General features: G+C 39.5%; 1 protein-coding gene across 1 annotated transcript in view; it reads left to right on the top strand.

Moving 5' to 3' along the window:
• Positions 1–338: 338 nt before the first annotated feature.
• Positions 339–20,321, top strand: part of sntg1 (syntrophin, gamma 1) — a 29,018-nt gene continuing 9,035 nt past the window's right edge. The window contains exons 1-13 of the mRNA XM_038717841.1: positions 339–1,140; positions 10,218–10,455; positions 11,125–11,174; positions 13,009–13,143; positions 14,666–14,722; positions 14,920–14,977; positions 15,059–15,102; positions 15,471–15,512; positions 15,822–15,924; positions 16,538–16,620; positions 16,933–17,063; positions 17,539–17,668; positions 20,207–20,245. Of these exons, the coding sequence (XP_038573769.1) occupies positions 11,148–11,174; positions 13,009–13,143; positions 14,666–14,722; positions 14,920–14,977; positions 15,059–15,102; positions 15,471–15,512; positions 15,822–15,924; positions 16,538–16,620; positions 16,933–17,063; positions 17,539–17,668; positions 20,207–20,245 (849 nt within the window). The 5' untranslated portion in view covers positions 339–1,140; positions 10,218–10,455; positions 11,125–11,147. The remainder of the gene's footprint in view (positions 1,141–10,217; positions 10,456–11,124; positions 11,175–13,008; positions 13,144–14,665; positions 14,723–14,919; positions 14,978–15,058; positions 15,103–15,470; positions 15,513–15,821; positions 15,925–16,537; positions 16,621–16,932; positions 17,064–17,538; positions 17,669–20,206; positions 20,246–20,321) is intronic.

Here is a 20,321-nt window from a genome sequence, read left to right as displayed (position 1 = left end):
CAGAATAAGAGACTCGATCTGTGATGGGGTGCCATAGTGAAATGCCCACGTGGTCCTGCATTTATGAATACTTGGTGGCTGTGACTCGCTAGTATAGGCAACATTTAACGTCATAAGAGTCCACTTGCATCATGGGCGGGGGGACAGCGGGAGTCTTCAGCTGGCATGATGACAGCATGGAAGATGAGGTGCACCTGGCCAACCTTGCGCAGCTGTTCACGCGAGGGCCTCGGGGAAAGAGTCCAACTACTGAGAACACATAGGCCCATGTACAGTGTGTGTTCATTGACAACACAAACTGAGTCACGAGAGTCTGAAGTTGCAAGACTGAAACAATCCGCCCATAGTTTTTTCTTTAATAAGCCATTTAGCTCAGCAAAGTTGTAATCCGCATGCAGACACGCTCGCCTTTCATGTAAAAATAAGTAGGCTTTGCATAGGCAGTAAAGCAAATGTTATTTTTTCTTTTGTATTTTGCCGCAGATCTCATTTGTAAGCGAGCAAACCTGGGTATGAATCCCAAATGAATTCAAACACACACATGCACACGCACACACACAGAGGACCGCAGTGCACGCAAACGTAATTGGCAGAAAAAGAAAGAAGAACGCTTTGTAGGATATTTGTGCGTCTTTCACTCGAGTGTAACGTTGGACGGAGCAGCAGACGTCCCTAGAAACAATAAAAAAGTGGAACCATGTAATATTAATGGATCCGGAGTTGTGCGGGTGCCTTGGGTAAACGAAGTCGATTGACGCGCGCGTTAAACCAGCCGCGTGTGATTCCCAGCTTCAGTCATTTTGGCAGCACGATGAGAGAGAGAGACGGACACAGAGCTGTGAAACTGGACCCTCTGCCAGAGATGTCGACGGAGAGGAATCCCTGAAACCGCCGCTGCCCAGGAAATGTGGACAAATCTTGTTTTGTGGGCTTATTTTCTGTCGGATTTCTGCGCGTCGCTACAGAGTGGAGTGGACCAGGATGCCGTGTGGGCGATGCTGCCACAAGGGATGCATTGTGATTTCGCAGAGATGTTTTAGCAACCGTTGCATAAATTAAAATAAGACAACCCGTCACAGGAAGGGATTGGGAGCCTAAAGGGATCTAATAAGACATCACCACCTGTTACTAGAAAATCAGGTAAGCCTCGCAGACCCTTTTTCTCGCTTGTACATTTACAGTGGCTTATGATAGCCTACTACAGTGCATGACGAACGTAGGTAGTTAATTATTATGCCAAACATCCATGAAACGAAACATTAATCCGTTTACAATGTACTTTTTTGAGATTTAATTTGCCTTAATGCTGCGCACCAAGATTTACATACCATTCGCCTATATGATCCGATGGATGATAAAGCATCACATCCTCTGACAGTCACGTTTGTGGGATGCACTGAGCTGAACACTTCACTTAATGATGGGCCTCATGATGAAACACCGTTTCATTATTGTATGATTTGCAGGGAATATGTGGACTTTACAACATTTACATTGGCTCAGTGCAGGTAGCCTACACATGAGCAGCACCCGCAGTTGCTCCAGCCAGTGCAGTGGCAGCAGACCTCTTTTCATCCACAGTGCTGTTAGTACTCTCTCTACACTGGATGCCAATAATCAACTACATCTAGGCTACCTACCTTAAAAAACAGCACATTTTAATGGTCAAACGTTACTGAAGTATTCACAAATCGCCCATCAGTCCTGCCGCCTTGTTTCTGGATCATCAGCAGCTTCTTGGAAAAAGCACCAAGGCAACATCCATCTGTGATAAACCTTAGGAGTATTTCAGCACAGCCTGCTGCTGCTGGTCCAGTGTGTTTTATTAGCCTCGCAGAAAGCCCCTGAATCCTCCAGTGTTTCACAAAATTGATGCTGCTTCTTTAACTGTAAACTGGTGTGGCTTGTTTTTTTCTCTTATTATGGGCTGCACAGTGATAGACAGTAACTGCAGTTTATGTCTAAGAAGCCTAGATTTCATGTAGCTAAGTGATTTCTGGTTTTCTGTGCTTGTATGAGCACATTGATCCAAGCGGGTCCATTCGCTGGTCACAGATCAGAAGCAATCTGTTTGATGTACTGGAGGTCTCACTTCCTACAGGGGGAAAGATGTTGACATGTCATTGATGATTTTATGCCCTAGCACGCACATCCCCTCCCCCCTATTTGTGCTTATGTCCTATATCAAAGAGCAGTTTGGCCAAGTGACAGGGGTACACTGGCAGAAAATCAGGCCTGAGTAAAATGGTGTCAGTCATGTCTGGTCAGTATGTCAGGTGGGAAGAAAGTGAGAGCCAGGGACAACTTGTTTGAATCCTCCATACTGGGACAGGAGACTGTGACAAAGTTTTACCCAACACAGTCATGATCTAAACAGCATTCTGGCATTGCTCATGATCTGGAAACAACGTCTACACTGCATATCAAAGAGTTTGTCCGCACTTTATCTTTCCTCCTTAAGTGATCAATAATCCGTTGTTCCTCCTGCAACTGAATCCCAGTGGGTCACTTAGAAAGCCGTACTAGTTAAATCTCTTGAAATATACAAGTGGGGTAGGTTGTCCATTGCATTACTAGAAGCGGTGAATGTACACATCGACATCAATTATGTATGTTAACACATTCAAAGTGCTGTTACGCTCCCACAACATCACACAGTCGCTTGATATGTAATAGTTGTTCTGAATATTCAAGGGTTACCCTTTCAGTACTCATGAGCATAAGTTCATTTTTAATGCCATGTGGCTTTATTCAGTGACCTATTTTGACCAAAAAAGAGAGTGCTGTGCTGAAAATAATGCATGAAAAAAACCCTGACAAGGTCCCATAGATTAATAGAAGAAGTGGCAGAGAGTTTAGGGAAAGCAAGTAATAAAAACTAAAGCAGGAATTTGCAGATGTTTTGTGTATTGAAAGAAAACTGTTTGGTACCTCCGAAGAGAGCAATCCTTTAACATTTTTCTCCAGCAATTGTTCTATCTAAAGGGCAGCCAGGAGGGCCTACAGTATGTCACTGTGAGGCTGGACATCTTCATTACAGTCCAGCCCCAGAGCCCGGCAGCAGAGAGAAAAATGTACTGCGTCTGATGTTTCTGTGGGGCTTTTATAGCAACTGTTTGATCGACCAGCCATACCAACAGCTCCTGATATTGAAATTGAACAGAGGAGAAGCCGTATGCTTCAAATAACAAATAAAAGAAACTGTAGATATCTCTCTCAGAGTGCGGGAAAAAATATTGGTGGTCTGTGCCACAAAGTCACTGTCATGCAACAAGAAAACCATTAGTCTGGCTTAGCGAGAGACTGATGGCTAATGAAGCGAATGCACACCAAACTCTCGTGGCGGGGAAGACAGAAGACACAACTCTCATTTATATGCGCCTCATATACCAGCCCATCTGATTTAGAGGTTCAGGACTGCAACACAGACTAACGCACTGAAAGCTACACGTAAGTGATAACTGCCCTAAGAAAAGCAATAAGGGGTTAGATTATACATAATGATTTATGATACTAGCAGGCTGCTTAACATACAAGTGACACAACCCTCAGAGATAACATCCATACCTTGAAGTACTGCATTTCTGTTGAGCAGCATTTCCTTTAAGCTTTACAATGTGCTAGTAGCCCAGGCTGGACAATTTTAGGTCACATTTGATTAATATGGAGAGTCTGCTTATCCGTTAAGCACGGCTGCCTTGACCGGACGCTACAGCAGCAGCTCAACCTTGATGGAAGGCAGTCTTGTACCCTGTATACTGCATTATTGTGTTTCCTTGGAACATTTGCTATTCATTCAACCTGTGAGTAGTAAAATAACCCCGAGCAGCTATTAGCCCACTTCACAATTTCTGCTTAGGATGGCCAGACTGTCCGGCCATCATAGTTTCTGTTTACTTTAAGTTGTGAAGTTGTCCGCACCTCTAGCATTTGTTATAATTATTATTTTCATCAATTAATCATCATCGTTATTTAACTCAAGCATTCAATTCAAGCTTTTTTCTGTTATTTTATCACCGCAAGTTGAATATATTTCCCTTTTGGACTCTTGTTCCAACAAAAAAATAAAAAAGCTTTTTGAAGAGTGGACTCTGGGAAATTGTGATGCGTGTTTTTTTTCCACAATTTTCTTATTTTATACACTAAATGATTGAACTATTAATCAAAAAAGCAACCAACAGAAACAATGATAACAAAATAGCCATTAGTCGCAGCCATACATATATGTAGTCATAGTTTATTGGCAGTTTTCAGGTGAACAGGGTCACATTTTAGCAGCTGGAAATGACCCGAATGGAATCATGCAATTCCTCCAGGAAATAAAATAAACACACGATAATCTACTGAACTTAAATTATATTCCTGAGATATTCATTTGTTTCATGTCACGCAGTTTGAATTCATAAATAATTTGCCCGAGCAATCAAGAGATAGTTCTATATTTCCCCACTTTATACTCAGTAAGTAAGCAGATGTGTCCCTCGACTGTGCAGCTTCATTTCAATGTAGCCTAGCCTTCAGCAATACGCTGAGCTTTTTTAATCCTTTCATGTACTCTACACACAGCATGGTGCCATTTCCAGGCCCCCAAGTCTTCCCCTGCAAGGCTTAGGCCTCATTGGTTGAAATACACAAATTACTATATACATATATATTTAGAGATATATAGTATAATTAGGAAAGTGAATCACGTTATTCAGTGTAGTATAAAAGTGTTTATTTGTTGAGCCTAATTAAGACCCACATGTAAGATAATATGCTTGATATGTCCAATACATTTATCCAAAGGCGCTGCACCATCATGTGTTAAGGAAAATGAAAAAAAGAGATTAATATCCCATTAAGGAACCTGTCAGTAGCAAAAATGCTGCAGGATCAGTTTCATCTAGCTTTAGTTTATTATCCTGTGAATGTCTATTTCTACTCCTTGATATCCAGTGATATAACAGGGAACCAGTTTGTGAAATGATTCTGGCTGATTTAAGTTGGCACCCACCTGATATCTGGTGGCTCCCTGTTGCCAAAAAACATACATCATAGTCAGGAAGGTCAAGAGCTCAGTCTATAAATGTGTCCATCACTAATTTATTCCTCTGCCTATCATTCACGAGCATCTGGCATGGCAAGCACCGCTGGCTCTTAGCGGGGCTCAGGTATTGACTTACGAGGTAATGAAAAAATTATTTTTTGACAAATGCTCTAAAAGAATTGAAAACACAAGGAGATACTCTTTCTATCTTGCCTGAATGATCTGTCTTGAACATAATCTGAAAGAAAAGAAGGAGAAGTGGCACCTCCAGCAGCACACAAAACAGGCCCGGTTGAATACAGGATGTGCTCTGTAAATACAGAACTGTTCAAACAGCTGCCTCTTGACACGAGCCTGTTCACTGACTGAGGGTTGAGTTTATTAATGTGTCATGAATTGTCAGGTGCAAAAGAACCCGCACGCCACAAAGGTTTAAACACTATTCTTTAAATTAAAACTATGTCGAACTGACACATTCTGTGTTTCCAGCTATTAAATGGGAGGATTTGCTGCTTTTCTCTAATTTACATCACTATAAATATGTTTTTTTTGTTTGTTTGATTGTTGATCAGACATAACACGACATTTGAAGAGGCTGCCCTGGCCTCTTGGAACATTTTTACATTTTATAGATTTTATTGTTTTCTAAATCTTCTATGATAGTAAATTGAATATCTTTGAACTATTTATTCAAGTATGGGTCAGACAAAACAAGCAATCTGTCCCAATGTCCCTGGAATTATGTCATCGATAGTTTTTACTACTTTCCAACATTTTATAGACCAAACCTTCAGCCGATGATGGAGAAAATCATCGGCAGATCATTTAACATCAATACAATTATAATCAATAATGACAGTAACTGTTAGCTTTAGCCCTAAAACCAAGCGAGGAACTTGCTGCTCATTTTTCTAGGAACAGGAAATATTTCATACTCCAGAGATACAAAATCAAAATGATCAGTGCACCCACGCATTAATTAAAAACTTCCATTTCAATCCATACCAATTATACACCTACGTAAAACAAACAAACAAGCAAAAAACACAAGTTAGATACAGCTCTGAAGTTTCAGACACAAAGAAGACACTTAAGTGCAACTTTTCAAAACAAGAATGAGGAAACTAGTCACAATAAATAACAATAACACACAAAAAAGAGGGGAAAAAGAGTACAAACTAAAACCAATTACATCTTGTATCCTAGAAAGAAATTGCCTACAAGGCCTCGGTGCTGTAAAATGTACAAATATGAAAGAAACGGGGCCTGGAAGTTCCAGGTTCATTCCTTAAAAGATAAAACTATTTGTTATAATTGATCAAGAAATAACCTAAATGTTGGAGCAGTGTGTTCCTTTCAAGATAACAAAAAAAATGTAATCTGTTTTCTACATTTTATTATTCTACATTTTTGGCAACAGAGGAGGCTGGCAGCTTGCAACAGAAATGTCATAATGTTTCCTAACATTGACTCAGCAGATCCTGTGAAATTGTGTCGGTATAATGCTGTTGATGTTGAGCAGGACACTTTTTGGGATGCCATAATGTTTGATATCCCCTATCATGACTCGTCAAATTAAAAAGCTACACTCCCAAGCGGCATATGTTCCAGGTCGCAGGACAAGTGAACATACAGTAAGTGAAACCCATCTCAATTTTTTGTCCAGTAAAACTACATTTGCTGGAGCACTCTGCAGGTGGCTGCTCCACCTGCGCGCACAAATGGCCATTCATCATCCTGTATGGGCCACAGCTGTCCTCAGGTCTAAGAGATGGAGATGTCATGTTGCAATCTCCACATCATCCAGGCAATTTACTCTGCTCCTCTCTTTCTGTTTCCTGCCATTGTGTCAAAGACAAGAGCATTATTTGAAAAACATTGCTTGGCAAATTGGTAGGTCTGAAAATATCTGATGGGGTGGTTGTAAAAGGAGTTGCGCTGACTCGACTTAAAAGGCACAAAAGGTTTGGGTCTGTTTAATCTTTGGATTCTTACACACACACACATACACAAAAAAGTTAAGTGCTGGCGTCTGACAGGATGTACAGGGGGGCACCTGCTGAGGCAAAGTGCTTGTCTCAGGGCCCCAGACACATTTTTCAGCTGAACACGTGAAGACATTCATTTTTTAAAGCAGGTCCACAAATGATGTCAGGATTTCTCTTATATCCATTACAAAGCTGGCTCGCCTCTGACGCAGACAGCTCCATGTGTGGAGCGTAAGGGCAGGTGGAGAAAAAAAAACTGTGATTCTTGAGATCAAATTGAATTTCTGAAGTCAATAAAACTTCAAAAACAAATATTTGGAACATACATATATTGACATATGTTGGAAAAACAACATCGTACATTAATAATGGGATGGAACATAACATGGAAGGACTCCAAATATATTTTGGAATGCATATCAATAATAGTTTATTAAATAATATTGCAAAATATATCATACTTCAATATCACATATCAATAAAATTACAGTATATTAAACTGGGGCCCAACTTATGATGTTTTCATTGTGGATTATTAACCGCCGAATTCTTGCTGATTAGTCGAATAATCGATCAGATGTTTGATCTATAAAATGTCAGATAAATCTGATTTGTCTGAACTACAGTCCTGAACCCACTGATATTCAATTTATCATCAGATTAGACAAAGAAAAGCAAGAAAAATCATTAGAAGCAGAACTGACAGATTTTAGGCATTTTTCCCACCACAAATTGACACCTCTATATCAAATTAACAGCGTTACTATAATTTGCTGTACACCATAATATGATATATTTCTCACTACACTGCAAATAATATTAAATGTAAGTAAAACACAATACAGTTCCACAGCACTGCAAACTACAGCTTCCAAAATGACCATAAAGTTAAATCCACATCTCTCTAAAACCCAAGCTGAACATTGTAACATTCATGAAGGTTCATTGGAGAGCTGTTGCATTAGCAGACCACTGAGTGTACAGTATGTCAACATATTGGATCCCCATAAATGAGTTGACTGAATTTAACTTTATTACCATCACAACAAATATTGTTTTGTTCACAATATGGTGCTCAGCACACAGTGCAACACTCGAGACAGCCTTCAGCACCAAAAAAAACATCAAATAAATAAAACCAATAATATACCTTAAAGTGCCGAAGGATACAATTCAAGAGTACATATTGAAATTCACAAAATACCACACATTATTGCAAAGAAAACCAGGCGAAAATAAATTGTATTGTAAATAAAGGAGTAGAAGGGCCAAAGGTTTAAGTATGGAATGGCCTCCTTTTTTTCCCAAATGGATGGTATTTTTCTTTTATGTAAAAGGAATGTTAGTTTGATGATCTGATCGTTGAGAAGATTTCTTGAGTGTTTGTACGGACTCTCTTCCCTCTCAGGGCTTTAACAAATACATTTGCAAGTTTCACTGCTGCTACTCTTACTGTATAATCAGGAGTCAATGATTTATGCATGAAATGTAGTTTGAAATGCATATACTGTAAGTTTCTTTTTTTTTTTATCCAGTAGAACAATGATCATAGTGGGAAACACTGCTCAACAAAAAGGTGGCATCGTGCCAACAATGCATACTAACGAGGAGGATTTCTCAAGGGTGTGCTATTGGAACTTGATAAACACTTTGACAGAGTCATTTGCGCTTGCCATACAAAGATCCAAGAAAATGGAAGAATATGAGTTAATTGCATTTTGGCATTCATGCATATGAATCCACAGGTTTTTATGAGTGAGGTATTTGAGACAGTCATTCACAGGCTAAAGAATGAGATTCATACTTCTGAGTTTGCTTTTGAATCTTTTTTTTGGTGCCAGGTGCTTATTTTGGGAAATAAAGCTGTGAATTGCTTCTGATTCAACATCCCACATACATGCAGTAGTTATATTGACATCACACTTGTCTGTGTTGCTGGCAACTGTAGATTACATCTTTTGACTGGTGGTCAGAAGCATTTAATCAACAAAATTCAGCTCTGTTTTTGAATCTGACGACTGAAAATAATTTATTTTGTTTGTTTATCTCAGCTCCTCCAATTCTGTGTATAATATTTAACACTAGAACCACCAATGAAATTTACCTGCGGCTGTTAGTTGATTGTATGTATCTTTGTTTCAATATAATATTCAAGACCCCAAATCTTTGACTTTTCCTAAAAGTGTGTTATGTAGCACCCCCTATTGTTAAAAAATGTCAAGATTTAAAAAATGGGCATTTATACCTATAAGCGCCAGCGGGTAAAATTTACCCCTGTAGAGAATACAGTAATTTTTAGCGCTGTTCATGTTGCACGTTTAGATAAACATTCTATGTTGCTATTGGCAACACCTTTTCCACTACAGGCATTACACTTGCTCAGCACAGTGAGTGATGGAGAGTCTGACGGTGGGGGCTGAGCGATGTGTCCTGGATGTGTCCTGGGTTCATTCTGCATCTGATGGGTCATTATCTGACAAGGATCCACTTGTATGAAGTAAATATGCATAAAAGCTGCAGCCTTTTTCGCTGTGATAGAGGTGTGGTCTGCGGTCCCTTCAAGATAGAGTGTGGCTCCCTCGTGTGCTTTTTGACCGGCTACTTTTCCAATGCTATGTATTTTTTAGTAATAGTGATCATTATTCATTTTTCCATTGGGTAAAAATCTACTCTGAATTTTGGAATTGATAATAATCGTTTCTTTCGAATAAATAGCCTACTTTTATTTGGACTTTCAAACTTTTGTAGCTATGTGTTATTCTCTGGATGCTCGATGAAGTCCGAAAAAACAAGCAGAACAGAAGTTGTGTTCAGAATATAACTAGGCTATAACATCTATAACAGTGCCGAGTAGATGACATCAAAAGAGCCGCCGTGTGTGAACGTGCCCTTCACAGATGCAAACGTGCCCTTCACAGATGCAAGCGATCGACCTGCACGGTGAAGACAATGAATAGAATAGAATAAACATTCTGTAAATGCCTGAAATATGGGGATGATGTTTATAGGAAATGCACAGCCAAGGTGCTGGATGTTTCCCGAAGTGTGCTGGAGCAATATGTAGCAGAAATAATCACAAAATCACTGCATTGTTATAGTGGGTAAATTTTACCCACTATGGCGGTTATAGGTATACAATGAACCCTGGCGGTTCTAGTGTTAAATAATACCTTAACCACATCCTCCTCCTATTACTGCAGCACAGCCACCGATCAGGGACCGACAGGAGTGAAACCTCACCACATGATAGCCTCATTCTGGGACTAATTCTGCAACACCTACAGCCAGCCAGGAGAGGTGACAGCATTGCTCTCCTACCACCCAAGTCTTGACAGCCATGACTCAGGAAGGCCCTCTGCTACGGCTCAGATCAGGGATCAACTCGCTGCTCAATGGCTAGATCTCATCACACAAAGAGCTGGGGGCCTTTCTATTGAGGTAATTCTCCGACTCCCTCTGCAGCACAGGTTCTATAATTCAAGTGTGAGCCGTTTTAGTTCTGCACTCGTTTTGTCGAGTCAAGTGGCAGTCATGTCTGATTAAAACTGAGTGGAACTGGTTTATGTAAATGAGGCTCTCGCATAACATTCCTCAAGATTACTTGTGTGTGCATGTGTGTTTGTATAGAGCAAGTCACCTGATTTTAAAAGTACGTGGTGTTTGTAGGCAGTGTCACAATACCCCTCAGTATGTGTTGCCTTTATTGTGGTGTTTTCTCCTACCAGGGCTCAGTTTTATGCTCTTTCTGAAAAGGCATAATTTCTGGGAGCACTGTATTCGATATTGAAACATTTATTAGGATACCTGGGTTCTCACCTTTGCTAATGAATTATTTACTACCGCTTAATGGTCTCCAGTTTTCTCCCAAGATTGCTCAATGAGGATTTTTTTCTTTTTTTGTGGGGGTGGGGGTTAGAAGAGCCACATTTCAATGAAAAATCTATTTTCCTCCAAGTTCTGTAAGAGAAAGGGAGAACTATAATGAAAGAAGGCATCCTGCTAACAATGCTAGTTTAAATCAGCTGTACGGTTTTGCTGCACTGAGTCGGTCATGTCATTATGCATTTGCCTCCACAGTCTAACTCAATCTTGATTTTTTCTTTGCAGTATCCCTCACTGCGTAGTAGCACATGGATTTCAAGACTTCAAATGAAGAGGTTGGTGGGATTCAAATCAATTCACATTTTGACAGTGAATTGACTATGATTATAGAAACAGTCTTGGCATTTTAAAGTGCCTGAAAGCATGCGGCTACCAAAGCGGGATAGGACGTAAATCTGGGTCCCATTCATATGCACCCTCAGTGGGCCCCCACACCCTTTTAATACATACATTGTTACACCTGTACAAATAACTGGATCTACTAGGCCTAATGCCTAATATTGTTTCAGATGCAAGAAATGATCTGTCCTATGTTTTAGTCAGCCAACAGTAGTATACTTATATTGTTAATAATGTGAAATTTCAAAATTGCATATAAAAACAAACTTTTGATATCTGTGTTTTTGAGAGCCCTCTCCATGTTGGGTCCCTGGGTACTTAGTTCTACGCCTCCCCTCACTACTACAAACCTGAGGCCATTCAAACGGTGTGCACTGTTTTTCTATGGTTTCCGGGTTGAATGGAATGTTTCTAGAAATGGTGTGAAACAGTGGGCAATAGGCTTTGAGGGCTCTCGTTGGGCAGGTGTGTCATAGGTGTTACCCAATCAGCAGCAATGTGTATATAAATGCAGCTGTATTAAAAAGCTGCTGTATTAAAAAGGCAGTGCGCTTGCGTAACACAACAGGGTGTTCAACGCACCACCGTTTCTGTTTAAATAAATGTTTTGCTACATTTTGTCAGGGCTGAACGTCGGTTAGAAAGACTTGTTGCAGATCTGGTGTTATCTGCATATATAAATAGTCAGATCAGTGAAGACGTAGATAATAACAGAGGGGTGTTTGGATGGGATAGCAACAGAGCAGCATAAAGCAGGGTCAGAAATAAGTCTAATTATTTACAATGCAAGCCATGCAACAGGTCAATGCTCAACCACGTGAGAGGCTGTCTGACCCAGCTATGCACAGCTATGGCACTACTGCCCTCATTTTGCTCGGTTAATGACTCTCTCGCACACATTAGTTCATATAATGTGAATTAATGACTCCTTCATTTCATTTCTCAAGCTGCAGTTGCAGCTGCAGGCATGGGCTCATTTCTTCACATTCCTCATTACGGGTGAAAGATAATATGCTCCATAAACTGACTTTGATTCAAGTTTGACCTGCAGTTGAGATACTCTCTCTAAGAATAGCAGCCATGCAGCCGACTGTCTTGTTAACTGATGAGCGGCACATCCCAGGTGACAAGGATGCTGACACGGGTGGCTTTTTTCTTTTAGCAGTCTTGTCAGGTGAAGGTGCTTCTTTTATTTAGACCTTTTTAAGTCAAGGACAGGGCAGGCATCACAATTAGCCAGGGAGGGGGAAGGATATGCAGAATGCTAATTTATGCGGATTAGCATGTTTTAAATGGATCATTGGAAACAGACACAGTCCTCACACAAGAAAATGTTAATGTAGAGGGTGAGCTTGGTTCCAGCCACTTAATTTCACAGGTTCTTAATTTGTCATCATCATCAGCTTTACACTTAGAGTAAATGAGATGATACAATATGAAGTTTTTTGTGTACAAAGCAAACAGAGGGCACAGAGTGTTATCACCACTCTTAAAAATCTGCATCTTAGAGAGTCTACTCATTATTTGAAACCTCAAATCAAAAGTGGTATTGTGTGTTTTTTTGTCTAAATGTGTGTTTATTACTCACAGCGCTGAATATGGTTATTTGTTCCATAATTAGCATTAACAAGGAAAGTAGTCAAAAAAGAAAAACACTCTAATTTCCATGTTCATCCTGCCACGAGTATTCTCAATGACATTTCATTTCATGGCCATTTAATTTAGTCACAGAGGGATGATGAATGATTTTATCTTTCTGACTATTCACAGACAAAGACTGGGATTTATTTGATGCAAGAAGGTAATGAGGAGCCATTTAATATTCGACTACACTTGGCCAAAGATATTCTGACCATTCAAGAACAAGATGTCATCTGTGTGTCAGGAGAGCCTTTTTATTCAAGTGTAAGTAACTCACAGTTATTGAATGCTGACATGCCACGCTTTACATGCTCATACATTGAAATCAGTAACATGTACTGCACAATAAATGAAAGTTACAGCACTGACATACTGAGTCTTGGTCTGCGTTAATGACAAATCTACATCAGTTAATCTATTCCTCATAAATCAGATGTAGCTATTAAGTAGTGATTCAGCTACTGGATCATGGTGTATAGAGTATAATCTTTAGGCTACACTTGTCATTATGTCTAACAACTTTTTCTTCACGTTAATAAATTCATTTTCCCATTTAAAAAAAAAAAAAAAAAAAAAAAAAAAAATCCATTGAGGCCAGAGTCCTCGACCTTTCTCAAAAAGGAATTATTCATTCAATATCATTCTGCTGGATAAAAAATTTGAAAGACAAATGGAGGAAGAGCTTGTGCCCTCTGAAACACGATTACTAATTAATGGAAAGGTCGAAGGCATGGATATGCTAATACAACCTTAGAATGCTAATACAACCGCACATAGATTTGGATGGGCTTAAATAATGTTGGAGGCAATGCTTTGTTTTGGCAGTGCAATTGAGCGACTGATAACGTCGATGTTCTGTATAGCTGGGGCTAGGTGATATGGCCGAAATTATTATTATGAAATACATTTTCCAGTTTCAGGATATTGCAAATGTGTGCAAAATCACATCCTCATTCATCAAACTTATATCTAAAGCAATTAACTGAGTTACATGTGTGAAACAAAAATGTGGATATTTTGGAAAGTACACTTACTCAACAATAAGTAGGTGAGGTCAGTAATAAAATGGACCTAGGAGGCGATTAAGCTAGCTTAGCATAAAGACTGGAAGCAGAAGGAAACAGCTTGCCTAGTTAAAAAATACACTTCCCAGCAGCCCATTCACAATTTATATCTTGTTTATTTAATCAGTACACAAACAGGAATTTGTGAGCTTTAAAGGTGCTGGTACACAGATTTTTCACTTGTTTACAGAGCCAGGCTAGCCGTTTCCTCTGTTTATGCTGAGCTAAGCTAATCATATTTAATGCTTTGACAGGACAGCGGTTTCTTTTCATGTTACTCATGCCAAGAAACTAAATAAGCGTACCTCTAAAAATGTCTATTTCTTTAATAATTCATGTATGCAAATGTTGCCCACAATCATTCATTTGTACAACAAACATTTACAGAAAGAGAAAATGATAGGCTTATATCATCACAATATGATTGCTCTAAGGGTCTAAAAATTATAATATTGAGTTATCACTGCTTGCTATGTATAAGCTATGTATATAAGAAAATGAGCTACATTGGTGCTTTTGATTGCACCTTACAGAAAGAGATGGGTTTGTACCTTCATTTTTGCAAGATATTATCTTGCATCATTTTAGCAACATGATCATTGTGTTATTATGATTAAATATTCTGACAAAAGCAACACTTTCCATTTGTTGTGTTGTAAGAGCTCCCACAATTTCAGCATCAGTCTGAACTCATTTCTTGGCTCTAACTGCATCTCTTCCAGGAGAGGACTGTAACGATCAGGAGGCAGACAATTGGAGGGTTTGGCCTGAGCATCAAGGTAATTTAGATCCCAACAGATAAGGCTGTTCCTCCCAACGTCTTTAAATTAAGTCTGAACAAGTGTTATTGATCATTTTCTTGTCAAAGTGTTATAACAGCGTTCGCTAGGGATTCACAGAAATTGGGTTGCTTTCAAGTGTCTTTGTCTTGTTCTGTGTTTGTACCTTTGTAATTGAATTTAATTTGTCTCCTCAGGGCGGAGCAGAGCATAAAATCCCTGTTGTAATATCAAAAATATCAAAAGAACAAAAAGGTATACAGTTGTTTTTGCAACTCCTCCCCTTTTTACTCCCCTAGTTTGTTTTTACTTATGTGATTTTTTTTTTGTTTCCAGCTGAACTTTCTGGCCTGCTTTTTATCGGAGACGGCATCCTTCAGGTAAAATGCCAAAACTCACATTAATGCCAGTTTACACATCTCATTCTTCTCTAAAATAACACACACACTGTATCTTTAATCATTCATGTGCCACAGAATAATTATGCATCCCTATAGGCAAATGTCACATCCCAAATCTCCCACATCTCATCCCTTTCGGCTCAAATGATACAGAGGAAACATTTACAAGCTGGCCAAAGATGTTCTGTATTCATGGCAACTGTGGATGTGACTCTCTTGTTTACAGTTTTCAGCACAGATGCCATAACAGTTATTGTACCTGCCTCATTAATCATTTCAAAGATAGAGCACCAGTGATAGGATGCCAGCAGTTTTATTTAGGGTAACTCTGTTACTTTTGTTTCTAGATAAATGGAATAAACGTTAGAAGTTATCGCCACGAGGAAGTGGTAAGCTGTCAACTCATATCTCATATTTCCTTATACTCCAACAGCTCTTTCACCAGCTTATCTTGTGTCACTTTATGATTTGTATCTTTTTGACATGTAAAGCCAGTTTCATCCTTTTCAAATGTAACAGCAAGACATATGTGTGTAAGGAGCATAACCTCTGCGTCTGTGTAAAACTCCTATGTTGGCTTTCCATTCATAGTTAGATATTAGCACACCATGTTTCATCACAGCAAGCAGCCAGCAGAAAACCTCACAGTTTACAGCTCCTGCAATAAAAATAAAATCTCACATTTTTTTACCTCCCAGGTCCAGGTTTTGAGAAATGCTGGTGAAGAAGTGACTCTTACAGTCTCCTTCCTAAAGAAGACTCCAGCCTTTTTGAAACTGCCCCTGTGTGAGGACTGCACATGTAAGAAACCTCTCTCACACACTCTTAAAATGAAGTTTATAATCACCATAACTGCAGTGCAAAAATAATCAACTAAATCTATTTATAGTTAGTGTTATTTTCTGTCAAGGACTGGTTGTCCTGGTGACAACAAATGCGAGCCTGAAGAGCCACTTTGAGAAAAATAAAAAACAGAAATTCAATTGCTTAACTTTTTGGACTTGCTCATCTTGATAAGCACCAAATTAAAAAAACCTTCTTGCTAAAGAGAAGGGAGAAAAAGAGGAAAGGACATATATAAAGCTTCACAAACGATGCTAAAGACTGAACTGAGAGAATTGGCATTGCTCATTGTGGGCAACTGATAGCTTTTGCATGGGAAAGCTTTAGTGCGTCATCAGACATGAAAGCTTTTATAAAATCCTTTTTATACGCGTATATAGGCCAGGTTGACTGGCCATCCAGCCAGTCAACTGAATACAAATTGACACAGAACAGGAGCCTACAGTGGAGGAGAACAAAGTAACACACTTTTGTTGTGATTCACTGCAGGAAACCTTGAAATACATGTGGGTGTTGCTCTGAGTTTGGAGGGTTTATTGGCTTTTTTTGCATGTCCCTGCTGTACTTTCAGGCATCCCCAGCGACCAGAGTAGTGGGACATCCTCTCCTCTGTGTGATAGCGGCTTGCACTTGAACTACCATCCTAACAACACGGTACTTTTTTCATTAGCCTCTTCTTTGACTGATTGATTCCCTACCTTTCCCTTTGCAAGTATGCGGCAGCATTCCCAGTGCCAGAAAGTTGTTTCCATGCAACCGTCGCTGCTCACTGATAACCGGGATGCTCTATCTTTATCTTTTGAGGAGACTGAATCAGCTTTCTTGCGCTCGCTCGGCCTGCCTGTGCACCTGCAGCAACAACAGCAGCAGCAGCGGCAGGACTGAAGCTCTTGACATGCCAACTGTTTGAAATGTGCGAGGTGGGAAACGACAAGCTGTTCTAAATTGCGTTTCACACTTCTGCAGGACACGCTGTCCTGCTCGTCCTGGCCCACGTCCCCGGGGCTTCGCTGGGAGAAGAGATGGGTAGATCTGCGCCTTATTCCACTGCTCCACTCACGCCTGTCGCAGTACATCCCGGGCTCTGACGTCTGCAGGTGAGCTGCGGAACTTCATCTTGAAGGGTCAGAGCTGGTATCTCCCTGTAAAGCTCTACAGGACAGTAGTGCTATGATCTCTTTCTTCTTAAATGCTTCAGGGTTTTCAACGCCATCCTGTAAAAGTCACATTTTTTAAGCTATTTAGTCTATGCCTTTAAACACAAATAAGTAAAACAGTTTTGTGCATCTGTTTTAGGACACACCTACTAAATAGTGGATGCTTGGCGTGATAAACCGTTAAGCTGTCAATAAACACATTTCCATATTGCTACATTGGAAAATAACATAATGCAAGTAACTTTCCAGTCTTTGCAAGTTATTTATCATTCCCTACTGATATCTATTGAAACTAATGGCTTCCTTGAGCGTAGTAAATCAATCACAAGTGTTATGGTCTGTATGTAATTTGTAGTTCATAGGCTGAAAAAATGGAAAAGCATCCCATGATCTTTTGTTTTCTCACTTCTTTCAGGAAAAATGCTTTCCAGGTCATAGCCGTGGATGGAGTTTGCAGTGGGGTTGTACAGTTTCCCACAGCGGAAGACTGCTTGGAGTGGCTTCAGGCAATAGCGAACAACATTTCCAGTCTCACCAAGCACAATGTGAGCGTGAAACAATAACACCTGTTAGCTTTGCTGCCTGTCGCATTCCCCCCTGTATAAACCAATAAGAAGCTGGGTTGGGGGTTAATGCAACAGGATTTCAATTTGTGTATTGTCTAACAGTACCTTTGAAAATGAAATGTCACGGCATTAGGTAGACACATACTGATGTCTTGTTGCTCGATGAGTAAAGTATACACTTATTTCTAAGAGCCTCAGGACAAAATAACAGCAATTGCATTGCACTACTGTAATATATATAATTCACTATAACACATTATACAATGATAGCAAGAGGCAGCAAGAAACCAAGAAATAACAATGCTGTATTCTTATTGTGAGCATGTTTCTGTGTTTCCAGATGGGTGATGATGCTCATCAGGGAAGTCAAATACAAACACTGCTAACAGGCTCCATCACGTGTGGTGGATCATGCAAAACCTGACAGAAAGTGTCCCGTTTTGACACATATATCAACATATTTAGGTGACATTTCTAGAGAGCCTTTAAAGCCATATCTAGACAGAAGTATTGGCTCTTCACATGACATGAATACGACATGGAGGAAACAGCAGTGAAAAACAGGGGTTTGTAATTATCATGTGTCCACTGGTGTGTGTGTGTGTGTGTGTGTGTGAGAAAGAGAAAGAGTGAGAGAAGGGGGGGGGGGTAATCTCTGGGGAATAATGGAGCCCTGGTTAATTGGAGTGAACTAAGTGAGGGACTAAACATAACACTGATCACTCACTGCCAGAATGGCCTCAATAATCGAGAGTATATTTCTCACTCTGGCCTTGGCATTTTGTGTGAGTGAGCTAGTAACCTATATGGAATCAGGGACTAAATTCTAACATGTTTTTTAAAAATACTTTGTGTTTAATTGTGTTTATGTGTTTTCTGTTTTTATTTCAGCACTGCACAAACAATTGTACTTTAGGGGCAAATAAAGCGGTTTATTTATTGATTTATCAGGCTGAGGATCAGCCAAAAGCCCCACAAAGACCTTAAAAACAATAAAGCTAGAGAATGTATATAAGGGGTTGTGTAATCAAAGTTCCATCTGTTTTTTAAAACTCAAAATAAATAGTAATAGATAGAACTTTCAGTCAAAATCCATGGGCTCTACTTATTAAACAGGAAACCTTGCAAATGAGATGTACAAGTTGACAAAAAATAGCACAAACACCTAAAAATATATGAACATCAAGGACCTCATGAAGAGTAGGTTCAACCTTTGCTTGCAGAGCTTCTTCAGTATTTCTTGGAAAACTGACAATTGAACTGAGCTGTTTGTAATCAGATATTGCACCATTCGTAATGAATAACGCCTCCAGTTCTGTGAGTGATGATGGAAGACGGAATCCACTCTGCTATCTACAATATAAATGGTATATATATGTGTATATGTATATATATATATATATATATATGAGTATGTGTAGATAGAGAGAGATAGATATAGATGTAGATATGATAAAACAGCATTGGAGTTGCTGTTATAATGTTATATGATGTTATAAATGCTAGTATAAGCAATGAAAAAAGCAATGAACAGAGTACAGTACTGTACTCTGGAATAAAACACAATGTTTCTATGAAATGCTGTGGATTAGAAATATAAAATCTCTCAAAACAGACATACCACAGTCAAATACCAGCAGCTAATTCTACTTAAGTACCTCACTTATAAAATAAGTGTTCCTAGTTAATTTAGGTAGATTTTGAAATTTCTCCTGTATATATTTTTGGAGAGAGTAAGAGATTTATGATTTGTTGTATAACTTGAGGAACTGGAGCCCCACAGCCTTTTTCCTGATTTGTGTCAGAGGTGCATTAGACCTGCAGTCACTGTGACTGGCCACAACAACCCACAGCTGAATCTGAACAAACCCGCTGTCACTGGTCCCATATATCCAAACCCAGCTCACATTTTGACAGTTATCTGGCTTGTTTCCTTTCCGTCCCCTCCACTGAAAAAAAAGCACATCTTGTTTCCTCCCTCAGCAGAAACTTTAGAAACATTTCAAAACATGCAGTTCTTCTCACCTCTGTAGAAGGACGGGATCAAGTCTGGATGGCTTAATTTGGCGTTCTGCTGCTAAGAAAGAGTTATATTGATAGTATAGTGTGAATTAGGAGCGAGTGATACCTGTGATGTGTGCAGAATGTTTTAATTTAAAGCCTGACTGCTCTCTCAGTAGTTTCCCCCGCTTTTATTATCACAGACAGAATGGATTTTTTTTAATGGATTTTTTTAGAAGAGCCTCAGGTCCTTGTGGAAATGACTCTATCTATCTCATTTTGTAATTTGCATGCATTGAATAAATGAAGTAGCTCTAACACTGTTCCTTCAGTGCTGTGGTTAACATGTTAGCGCGGATTCTGTGATTCATAGTTTATTTGTTCTTAGATGGATTGTCACTGATTAAGGGTCCGTACAGGGGCCCACGACTATTTTGAATTCTACCAGTAATTAGTGTCTGACTGTTAGCAGGAGATATTTTAACGAGTTATTGATGTTCCTGTTCAATTTAACAGGTGAAGAAGATTAACCGAAATTTTCCAGTTAACCAGCAGGTAAGATGTTTCTGCACGCAGCAGCTGAGCGCCCGCTGCTTGTTTGGATTTTCTTCTTGCTTTGACTGACTTTAAT

Source organism: Micropterus salmoides, unplaced genomic scaffold (genome assembly GCF_014851395.1).
Source record: "Micropterus salmoides isolate LMB-PRFRI ecotype aquatic unplaced genomic scaffold, ASM1485139v1 Ms_hic_scaffold_14, whole genome shotgun sequence".
In the NCBI taxonomy this organism is placed as follows: Eukaryota; Metazoa; Chordata; class Actinopteri; order Centrarchiformes; family Centrarchidae; genus Micropterus; species Micropterus salmoides.
The sequence above is the reverse complement of the archived record's forward strand: the minus strand, read 5'-3'. Positions and strand labels throughout refer to the sequence as shown.